Source organism: Tachysurus vachellii, chromosome 3, assembly GCF_030014155.1.
Source record: "Tachysurus vachellii isolate PV-2020 chromosome 3, HZAU_Pvac_v1, whole genome shotgun sequence".
Classification (NCBI taxonomy): domain Eukaryota; kingdom Metazoa; phylum Chordata; class Actinopteri; order Siluriformes; family Bagridae; genus Tachysurus; species Tachysurus vachellii.
This window is the reverse complement of record NC_083462.1, coordinates 4,037,440-4,049,177: the sequence shown is the minus strand read 5'-3', so window position 1 is coordinate 4,049,177 and position 11,738 is coordinate 4,037,440. Positions and strand designations below refer to the sequence as shown.

Genomic DNA, 11,738 nt, shown 5'->3' with positions numbered 1-11,738 from the left:
TTACACACACAGAGACACAGACACACACACACACACACGTACGACACGTGATAAACATTAACGCCTTCTTCTGGTTATCCTTCCGGTCTTACGCCATCTTTTCTGGCATTTTCTGACACGGTGGATATAATAAGGACAACAATGAGGGTAATTTCAGTACACGATAACAGAGTAGTGGGTTACTTTGTGGATTCTACACCTGACGAGGAAAACCAAATGAAATGTAAAGTTAAAGAGGAAAAAGCAGAGCACAGTTTGATTCAGGAGGATAATCTCTCTTCAAGGTAATTAATTATGTGTTGCTGTTTTTAGAGCAAATAAACATCTAAAAACGTAATTTATTAGCGGGATTGGTTCAAGACTGCACGTATTGTTGTAATACATTGTGGTTATTAATCCAGACAATTGTTTATCCGACAGACCGTAAATTTAAGGACGCAGCTTTTAGACACACAACAGCGCTGAAACATAAACCTTTCCATTAAGCCATCATTTTAAATAGGGATCTACGAGTGTTAATGAGTGTACAGACTAACAGTTGTTATATTTCTGCTTTTAATTTCTTTTACATTTTAAAAAGAAGAATCAATCAAGTTAAAGACAACATTAATTTGACTCATTTTAAAGCAGTTGCTTTTCAGAGTAGCCGAATAAAGTCAGTATAATTACACCACTATTTGAGCCATTTATAAAGAACGGATATTTCACGTGTGTGGACTGTCGAAGCAGTTCACCGTCAGACCAACACGGTCAACGCTGCGCTCCTATGAAAGGGTTTACGGCTCCGAGGCGGAGCTACAGGTAACAGGTATCATGTAACAGGTACCAAATCACACACCCCAGTTTCACGTGAGAGAGAAAGCACACGCTAAAACCCGGTCGAGGATTACAGTAAGTCTAGGTTGTGTTTTAAATAAATGTCACGCTCGATGAGGCTGATTTTTTTAAACTCTTGGACCTTCTTATTGCTGCTTTAGCAAATATAGATACAAGTTTATATTTATACAATCTAATAATAATAATACAGTTAGCATGTGATGCTAATAGCTTAGCGCCTATTAGCCTGCGATGCTAATAGCCTAGAACCTTCGATTTCTAACCAGGTTTATTATTAAAGTTACATAAACTGCACTGCATGTATTGAACTCTTATTCATCATCGTTAACATTTTCCCCCAGATTTATATCATGACGGATATCATCATCATCTTCAACATCATCAACTTTGTCTGTCGAGACCATTTTTCTGGAAAAGGTTACATTTATAAAGTGTCCTCTAACATATCGTCTGCTGTTCTTCAACACCCAGACTGTGAGAAAGCCTGGTACAGGAAGGTGAGACCACATGATAACCTTCTGCAAGTTCAGCAGCACTGCAGCAAAGTCCTGAGTAGGACTGACCAATGTGACCCAATAACACTGATCTTGTCATAAATCTTCACAAGTTTATTACTTTATAAACTTTTGAAATATTGAAAGATGGTACAGATGATTTATATTTACAGATGGTCCAGTAAAGACACATTGCATGATGTATTTATTCATAGTGAGTGAGAAGGGAAACGATGCTGCACTCTGTTAATGAATGAATGCTGTCATTAGGCTCCAGGTGATGGATCGGAGTTGGAGTTTTTGTCAGATGGACAACTTCATGTAAACCAAAGCAGACACCCGCTGGTAGTTGATGTGAGCGAGAAAAACATCACAATCACAAAATGCATCGAGCTTCGCCATAACGTAACGTGTCATGGATCAAATCAAAAGGTTTATATTTTTATTTCTGCTTCTATAAGGTTTCAAATTCTGTTTCTTTTAAGAATGATTTAATCATAACTATCTTTATATTTTGCAGTTTCAACACCTTTACCAAGGTATGTAATAATCTCTGTCTGTTCATGTGTCTGCGCGTGTCTGTGTGTGCGCACGCCCGTGTCCCTGTGTGTGCGTGCGTCTGTTTGTGTTATTGCACGTGCCTGTGTGTGTGTGTGTGTGTGTGTGTGTGTGTGTGTGCATTTTTATCTACATTTAAACTGGGAAAGTGTCTGAGCTCTGAACACTATCAGGAAGACTATTCCACAGTTTAGGAGCTAAATATGAAAACGCTCTACCACCTTTTAGTGGATTTTAATATACTGGGAACTACCAGAAGTCCTGAGTTTTGTGATCTCAGAGAGCGTGAAGGATTGTAGCATGTTAAAAGACCATTAGATAAACCATTAAGAGCCTTGTACATTAGTAGCAGCAGTTTGTAATCAATTCTAAACTTAACAGGTAGCCAGTGTAGAGATGATAAAATTGGGGTTATATGATGATTTTCTCAACCAGGTAAGAACTCTGGCAGCTGCATTTTGGACTAACTGTAGCCTATTTATTAAAGATGCAGGACAACCACCTAGTAATGCATTACAATAGTCTAGAGGTCATGAAAGCATGAACTAGCTTCTCAGCATCAGATACAGACAGGATGTTCAGATAGGATGAGAAATGTGCAACAGTCAGAGCAACCTGTAAACCTTTTGTGTTACTGACACTGGCTTTGTGTACTTTGCTTTTTGTTTTAAGTCACTGACCACAACGCTACCAACTCCACCATCACTGCCAACTCCCCCAACACCACCAACCCCCCCAACACCACCATCCGCAACATCATCCGCATCATCCCCATCATCATCATCATCATCATCATTGGAGTCCTGATCCTGAGATACAGACAAGGGTAAATCCGCATCACCTTTATAGCTAACTGAGGGAACTTGTAATACTTTACTCTGCTGTCTGATGCTTATGTTAGATGGCTGGGTTTATTTGGTGATTAACAAGTAGCTCTGTTCTTCTTTGTGGTGATAGGAGGAGAAACAGAGTCTTGGTGAGCTTGAGAGGCTGCTGTAAACCAACAGAAGCACAGAATAACAAGTGAGTAAAACTTAAACTGCAGGACCTTTACACACTATAGCTGCTTTCACACACATTTTTTGTTGTTTATTTCTCCCAGAAACGTGTGGAGCTGAAACACCTTTTGTTGATACTAATAAAAATAAAATTCTGGATGTGAGTGAGACAGATAAAAACTCTAGGAAGAAAGTGTGTAACATGTTCAATTTGAGTCATCACATGACTTGTTTTGCTCAGTTGGTGTTTTTATTGTTGTCTAGAGTTGTTTGTTAGTGATCACAGCTCAGCGTACTTCCTGCTGTTGTTTCCAGAGAAGACCAGGAGACTTTGATTTCCTTGTGCAGTAGTATTTATTATAGATACACAATGAACACGAGTCTTCAAGTCAGAACGTACTGGCACAGATGCTGCAGTCATCGAGTCTGACTTAAAGTTGTAATGCATTGTAGTTGTACACATTAAAGGGGAAGTCCCTTTAGATAGAATCAAATCACTCAGGTGACAATCAAAGCATGAAAGGATGTAACAGTCCCACACAAGGTCCTGGAATTTCACCCACCCTTAATCCCACTAACACAAGTCTTACTCCGACCACTTTATTACCATAGGATTGAGTTCAGATCTTATGCTTATTCCTTCTTGACTCCATCTGCATTTCTAATGTTCTCTGTGCATGTGTGTGCGCCTCTGTGTGTGTGTCTAACAGTATCCCACTGAAGGAGCTTGAAGCAGGCAGCAACCATGAAATGCAACCACTGAATATTGAAAAGTAAGAGCTTCATCATCTCATCTTTATTGAATTTAAAACCTCAGACCAGAGCAGATTCGCTCTCAACCTCTGTATTTCATTTGGGCATTTCTTTTTTTCTGTGCGTCTCCTTGTGTGTGTCTCCTTGTGCGTCTCTGTGACACTGTGCGTTTTAACATGCAAATCTATAATTTCAGTAAAAACAGTTGGTCAGAATCCACACTGTTTACTTTTACCTCTCTCCATTTAGTCACTAAACATTCCTACTTGTGTGTTTGTTTGTTAGCCCAAACCATGACCATGCTGTGAGTGCTGATCAGAATGGTGATGCTGGGAGGATGTTGATACAAGATCAGACATCAGAGAGTGATAAAGGACCTCGATTACCAAGCAACCAAAACAAGTAAGTGCTAAAGCTAAATTACTGCATCCAGTCGTTCTGATCCAACCTTCATGGTGATGGATTAATGACCCAAACCCAAGGATCCAAGGATGGAATATGTCAAGAAAGAATTTCACTGTGCAGTAATGTTTGTGACAAATCAAGACTTCTTATCTTGGTAATCTAATAAGTGTGTGTCTTTGTGTGTGTTAGCGGGGATTGTGCTACGGTGAAGATGAACGACTATGAAAATGACGGGATGAAGAAATGTAGACGCTCGAACGACGTTGTTTCAGTGTAAGAGTTTTACTGGTGTTTATATAAATACCTTTAACCTGTATGTAGATAAACACCACTGATAGAAACCAGTATCACTGTATATATTGGAAGTAAATTATTACAGGCATCACTGTCGATTATTGTCATAACTGATTAGTGTCTCTGATCAGACGACTTGTACAGACGATTGTTAGCCAGTTTTTTTTTTTTTAATTTGTTGCTTGATAAATGTCTGTTACAACCCGTGAAAATGGTGTATTGTATTGTGTTCTCTGTACATGTCTGTGTGCAGGTTGATTCCAGGCCAGAGTTTCCAGCCTGCCCTAGCCTGCCCTGATACTGCCCCTCATATTGATGACATCATCACTAGTCAACTATATAAAGCCGAAGAGGAAGGAGGGGAGGGTGTTAGTAGTGGTGGTTGATTGTTGTGTTGTGATAGTTTTTGTTCTGGTTTTGACTTTTGTTCTGTTTCTGACTCTGAGCTTGGCTTACCCTTGGAATTGTTGCTGTGGTTTCACTTTGTATATACACACATAGCACTGTATATTATTCACAGATTCACTGGCAGTAGGGGTCTGGCTGTTAGGATAGTTATCTAACTATTAGACCTTTTTGTTTATTATTTTGGCCTGGGCCCACCTTGAAAAGACGCCAGTGTACTGTCAGCTGTAAATATTATTTATATCTGTAAATAATACACAAATACACTTACCTAGAAATTCTACTTTGTGTCTTTTCTTTTGGTAATTTATAAAGGTATCACATCATTATCACCTTACTGATTCTTACTGTAATGGAGATTAAACTAAAAGAAATTAAATAAAAATTAGAAAATTACAAATAGCAGATATTTAAATCACCTTTTAAAATGAGCAAAATATTTAATAGTGATGGCAAAGTGAAGCTTTCTTGAAGCAGTGAAGCTTCGAACCCATGTGTATCGGAAAAAGGTTCATTACTCGAAGCTTTTCAAATCAGAGCTCGATGAGGACCTCTGCTGGTGAAAACGCTATCACAGAATGTTCCACAACCAAACAACGTGTTAATTTTAGAAGCAAAAATTAATGGATTGACAAATTAAGGATAGATAAATAAATAAATGATTATATTAAATACATGACCAAAGCATGTTCCATTGCATACGCATGGTAACTCTAAACAAAAATGTAATAAAGAGAAGGGGGGTTGGTGACTTGCTCAAAGGCACCTCAGTCGTGGCCGGCCCGAGATTCGAACCCACAGCCTTAGGAGTCAGACTCTCTAACCATTAGGACACGAAATGTTACATTGAATCATATAATTGCTCAATGATGAGTGGGATTTGAGTTATAAATATAGGTTTCACAACAAAATCATATCATCCTTATTTGGCGAAATCAAATGAAAGTGTTCCCACATTTCAGAATGTGTAACACATTTTGTAACGGGCTCCATTGACAACTCAGAACAATAAACTCTCCTAAACTCGCTAGGGACTGAAAAAAGTCAGAATAGCTCTTGGATTCAGTACTTACACATTGTAGTGTTGGTGTGTGTTTCCTTTAGCTTCATTAATGTATGTAGAGATCACACTGCACATTGTGTATTTAGGTCTAGTTATGTACATTATCACCTCTACAGAGTCGACTCTATGATGCAGCAGGGCTTTATGTTCCAGCCAATTAAATTAGGTTAATTATAATTATATACAAATAATAGGAGGTTAATCAGTGATAGTGTCCCAGGCCCACAACCATCCCTCCGTCACATACTGATACTGATTTCCAGATGTTAAAACCTGGCGATGCTGCATATCGGTGTGTCCCTGAAACAAGCAGCCCATGCTGTTTTACCAGGGCCGGCCCTGGCCAATTTGCTGCCCTAGGCAAGATTTCACCTGGTGCCCCTGGATTCACAGACAATTGTGTTCTGATCATTTTGTTCATAAACTTACACAGAAACAAACTGCACAGCTTTGTCCTGTTTTTCTTTATTTTGAAAATATTTTGGAAAAACACACAAACTGTATAAAAAAAAACTATATTACAGAGACCTTGCCTTTCTTACAGCAATAAAATATATATATAATAAATATATAAATAAAATACTTCTCAGGTAATAAATTATATGTATATACATATATATAAATAATATATATATAATAATATGGGCGCACGGGCGCCCCTAGTGGTGCGCGCCGCCCTTTGCATTTGCCTATTCTGCCTGTGCGCACACACACACACACCCTGTAACACCCTTCTGGTCAGCAACTACAACCTTGGAGCAACGCGTTGGTGACCACTGGCCTAGAACCTTCGATTTCAAATCAGGTTAGTTAATAAAGTTAAATAAACTGCACTGCATATATTGAACTCTTATTCCTCATTGTTAAATTTTCTCTTCCCCAGATTTGTATCATGACGGATATCATCACCATCAACTTGATCTGTCAAGCTATTTTTTCTGGAAATGGTTACACTTATGAAGTGTCCTCTAACATACCGTCTGCTGTTCTTCAAGACCCAGACTGTGAGAAAGCCTGGTACAGGAAGGTGAGACCACATGAAAACCTTCTGCAAGTTCAGCAGCACTGCAGCAAAGTCCTGAGTAGGACTGACCAATGTGACCCAATAACACTTGTCATAAATCTTCAAGTTTATTACTTTATAATCTCTTGAAATATTGAAAGATGGTACAGATGATTTTATATTTACAGATGGTCCAGTAAAGACACATTGCATGATGTATTTATTCATAGTGAGTGAGAAGGGAAACGATGCTGCACTCTGTTAATGAATGAATGCTGTCATTAGGCTCCAGGTAATGGATCGGAGTTGGAGTTTTTGTCAGATGGACAACTTCATGTAAACCAAAGTAAACACCCGCTGGTTGTTGATGTGAGCGAGAAAAGCATCACAATCACCGAATGCATCGAGCTTCGCCATAACGTAACGTGTCATGGATCAAATCAAAAGGTTTATATTTTTATTTCTGCTTCTATAAGGTTTAAAATTCTGTTTCTTTTAAGAATGATTTAATCATAACTATCTTTATATTTTGCAGTTTCAACACCTTTACCGAGGTATGTAATATCTCTGTTTGTGTCTGTTCGTGTGTGTGCGCATGTGTGTCTGTGTGTCTTTGTGTGCGTGCATCTGTGTGTGTACACACGTGCCTGCGTGTCTGCGTGTCTGCGTGTGTGTGTGTGTGTGTGTCCGTCCACTGTCTGTCTGTGTGTGCATTTTAATCTACATTTAATTTGGGAAAGTGTGTCTGAGCCCCAAACACTATCAGGAAGACTATTCCACAGTTTAGGAGCTAAATAAGAAAACGCTCTACCACCTTTAGTAGACTTAGATATTCTGGGAACTACCAGAAGTCCTGAGTTTTGTGATCTCAGAGAGCGTGAAGGATTGTAACGTGTTAGAAGACTAGTTAGATACATGGGAGCTAAACCATTAAGAGCCTTGTACGTAAGTAGCAGCAGTTTGTAGACGATTCTAAACTTAACAGGTTGCCAGTGTAGAGATGATAAAATTAGGGTTATATGGTCATACTTTCTTGTCCTAGTGAGAACTCTGGCAGCTGCATTCTGGACTAACTGTAGTCTATTTATTAAAGATGCAGGACAACCACCTCCCTTTTCCACCAAAAAGAACCAAAAAGAAATATTAAACATTAGTATACTTAAGGTACATTAACAAATGCACTAACAGTAGCCCCGCCCACAGCCCCGCCCACAGCCCCTGACACAAGCGGTTCTTAAGTCTAGACCAGCAACGTTTTGGTGCTGCTTAAGAACCACTTTTCCTGGTTCAGAGCCGGTGCTTTGGCTGTCGAAACAGAAAGAACTGGTTCTAAATTAGGCTCCGAACCTGCACTCAAACTGCCTCGGTGGAAAAGGGGCAATAGTAATGCATTACAATAGTCCAGTCTGGAGGTCAGTTTCTAGTCTGGAACTAGTTTCTCATCATCAGATGCAGATGCGTCTGTTTGTGTTATTGCACGTGCCTGTGTGTGTGTGTGTGTGTGTGTGTGTGTGTGTGTGTGTGTGTGCATTTTTATCTACATTTAAACTGGGAAAGTGTCTGAGCTCTGAACACTATCAGGAAGACTATTCCACAGTTTAGGAGCTAAATATGAAAACGCTCTACCACCTTTTAGTGGATTTTAATATACTGGGAACTACCAGAAGTCCTGAGTTTTGTGATCTCAGAGAGCGTGAAGGATTGTAGCATGTTAAAAGACCATTAGATAAACCATTAAGAGCCTTGTACATTAGTAGCAGCAGTTTGTAATCAATTCTAAACTTAACAGGTAGCCAGTGTAGAGATGATAAAATTGGGGTTATATGATGATTTTCTCAACCAGGTAAGAACTCTGGCAGCTGCATTTTGGACTAACTGTAGCCTATTTATTAAAGATGAAGGACAACCACCTAGTAATGCATTACAATAGTCTAGAGGTCATGAAAGCATGAACTAGCTTCTCAGCATCAGATACAGACAGGATGTTCAGATAGGATGAGAAATGTGCAACAGTCAGAGCAACCTGTAAACCTTTTGTGTTACTGACACTGGCTTTGTGTACTTTGCTTTTTGTTTTAAGTCACTGACCACAACGCTACCAACTCCACCATCACCGCCAACTCCCCCAACACCACCAACCCCCCCAACACCACCATCCGCATCATCATCTGCATCATCCCCATCATCATCATCATCATCATTATTGGAGTCCTGATCCTGAGATACAGACAAGGGTAAATCCGCATCACCTTTATAGCTAACTGAGGGAACTTGTAATACTTTACTCTGCTGTCTGATGCTTATGTTAGATGGCTGGGTTTATTTGGTGATTAACAAGTAGCTCTGTTCTTCTTTGTGGTGATAGGAGGAGAAACAGAGTCTTGGTGAGCTTGAGAGGCTGCTGTAAACAAACAGAAGCACAGAATAACAAGTGAGTAAAACTTAAACTGCAGGACCTTTACACACTACAGCTGCTTTCACACACATTTTATTTTGTTTATTTCTCCCAGAAATGTGTGGAGCTGAAACACCTTCAAGTCAGAACGTACTGGCACAGATGCTGCAGTCATCGAGTCTGACTTAAAGTTGTAATGCATTGTAGTTGTACACATTTTAGGGGAAGTCCCTTTAGATAGAATCAAATCACTCAGGTGACAATCAAAGCATGAAAGGATGTAACAGTCCCACACAAGGTCCTGGAATTTCACCCACCCTTAATCCCACTAACACAAGTCTTACTCCGACCACTTTATTACCATAGGATTGAGTTCAGATCTGATGCTTATTCTTTCTCGACTCCATCTGCATTTCTAATGTTTTCTGTGCATGTGTGTGCGCCTCTGTGTGTGTGTCTAACAGTATCCCACTGAAGGAGCTTGAAGCAGGCAGCAACCATGAAATGCAACCACTGAATATTAAAAAGTAAGAGCTTCAGCATCTCATCTTTATTGAATTTAAAACCTCAGACCAGAGCAGATTCGCTCTCAACCTCTATTTCATTTGGGCATTTCTTTTTTTCTGTGCGTCTCTGTGTGCGCATGTGCGTCTCTGTGACACTGTGCGTTTTAACATGCAAATCTATAATTTCAGTAAAAACAGTTGGTCAGAATCCACACTGTTTACTTTTACTCCTCCATTTAGTCACTAAACATTCCTACTTGTGTGTTTGTTTGTTAGCCCAAACGATGACCATGCTGTGAGTGCTGATCAGAATGGTGATGCTGGGAGGATGTTGATACAAGATCAGACATCAGAGAGTGATGAAGGACCTCAAATACCAAGCAACCAAAACAAGTAAGTGCTAAAGCTAAATTACTGTATCCAGTCGTTCTGATCAAACCTTCATGGTGATGGATTAATGACCCAAACCCAAGGATCCAAGGATGGAATATGTCAAGAAAGAATTTCTCTGTGCAGTAATGTTTGTGACAAATCAAGACTTCTTAACTTGGTAATCTAATAAGTGTGTGTCTTTGTGTGTGTTAGAGGGGATTGTGCTACGGTGAAGATGAACGACTATGAAAATGACGGGATGAAGAAATGTAGACGCTCGAACGACGTTGTTTCAGTGTAAGAGTTTTACTGGTGTTTATATAAATACCTTTAACCTGTATGTAGATAAACACCACTGATAGAAACCAGTATCACTGTATATATTGGAAGTAAATTATTACAGGCATCACTGTCGATTATTGTCATAACTGATTAGTGTCTCTGATCAGACGACTTGTACAGACGATTGTTAGCCAGTTTTGTTTTTTTTTAATTTGTTGCTTGATAAATGTCTGTTACAACCCGTGAAAATGGTGTATTGTATTGTGTTCTCTGTACATGTCTGTGTGCAGGTTGATTCCAGGCCAGAGTTTCCAGCCTGCCCTAGCCTGCCCTGATACTGCCCCTCATATTGATGACATCATCACTAGTCAACTATATAAAGCCGAAGAGGAAGGAGGGGAGGGTGTTAGTAGTGGTGGTTGATTGTTGTGTTGTGATAGTTTTTGTTCTGGTTTTGACTTTTGTTCTGTTTCTGACTCTGAGCTTGGCTTACCCTTGGAATTGTTGCTGTGGTTTCACTTTGTATATACACACATAGCACTGTATATTATTCACAGATTCACTGGCAGTAGGGGTCTGGCTGTTAGGATAGTTATCTAACTATTAGACCTTTTTGTTTATTATTTTGGCCTGGGCCCACCTTGAAAAGACGCCAGTGTACTGTCAGCTGTAAATATTATTTATATCTGTAAATAATACACAAATACACTTACCTAGAAATTCTACTTTGTGTCTTTTCTTTTGGTAATTTATAAAGGTATCACATCATTATCATCTTACTGATTCTTACTGTAATGGAGATTAAACTAAAAGAAATTAAATCAAAATTAGAAAATTACAAATAGCAGATATTTAAATCACCTTTTAAAATGAGCAAAATATCTATTTAATAGTGATGGCAAAGTGAAGCTTTCTTGAAGCAGTGAAGCTTCGAACCCATGTGTATCGGAAAAAGGTTCATTACTCGAAGCTTTTCAAATCAGAGCTCGATGAGGACCTCTGCTGGTGAAAACGCTATCACAGAATGTTCCACAACCAAACAACGTATTAATTTTAGAAGCAAAAATTAATGAATTGACAAATTAAGGATAGATAAATAAATAAATTAATGATTATATTAAATACATGACCAAAGCATGTTCCATTGCATACGCATGGTAACTCCAAACAAAAATGTAATAAAGAGAAGGGGGGGTTTGGTGACTTGCTCAAGGGCACCTCAGTCGTGGCCGGCCCGAGATTCGAACCCACAGCCTTAGGAGTCAGACTCTCTAACCATTAGGACACGAAATGTTACATTGAATCATATAATTGCTCAATGATGAGTGGGATTTGAGTTATAAATATAGGTTTCACAACAAAATCATATCATC

The 11,738-nt window shown here is 39.1% G+C and overlaps 2 protein-coding genes across 2 annotated transcripts; both read left to right on the top strand.

Moving 5' to 3' along the window:
* The first annotated feature begins 855 nt into the window (after window positions 1–855).
* Window positions 856–5,027, top strand: LOC132842614 (uncharacterized). The gene is made up of 10 exons (XM_060865383.1): window positions 856–891; window positions 1,179–1,334; window positions 1,602–1,763; window positions 1,852–1,870; window positions 2,562–2,715; window positions 2,847–2,912; window positions 3,598–3,660; window positions 3,926–4,042; window positions 4,235–4,318; window positions 4,593–5,027. The coding sequence occupies exons 2-10, from the start codon at window positions 1,188–1,190 to the stop codon at window positions 4,723–4,725; spliced, it is 945 nt and encodes a 314-aa protein (XP_060721366.1). The 5' UTR covers window positions 856–891; window positions 1,179–1,187; the 3' UTR covers window positions 4,726–5,027.
* Window positions 5,028–6,592: 1,565 nt separating this feature from the next.
* On the top strand, window positions 6,593–11,090 carry LOC132842615 (uncharacterized). The gene is made up of 9 exons (XM_060865385.1): window positions 6,593–6,834; window positions 7,096–7,257; window positions 7,346–7,364; window positions 8,891–9,044; window positions 9,176–9,241; window positions 9,670–9,732; window positions 9,988–10,104; window positions 10,297–10,380; window positions 10,656–11,090. The coding sequence occupies exons 1-9, from the start codon at window positions 6,700–6,702 to the stop codon at window positions 10,786–10,788; spliced, it is 933 nt and encodes a 310-aa protein (XP_060721368.1). The 5' UTR covers window positions 6,593–6,699; the 3' UTR covers window positions 10,789–11,090.
* The last annotated feature ends 648 nt before the right edge of the window (window positions 11,091–11,738 follow it).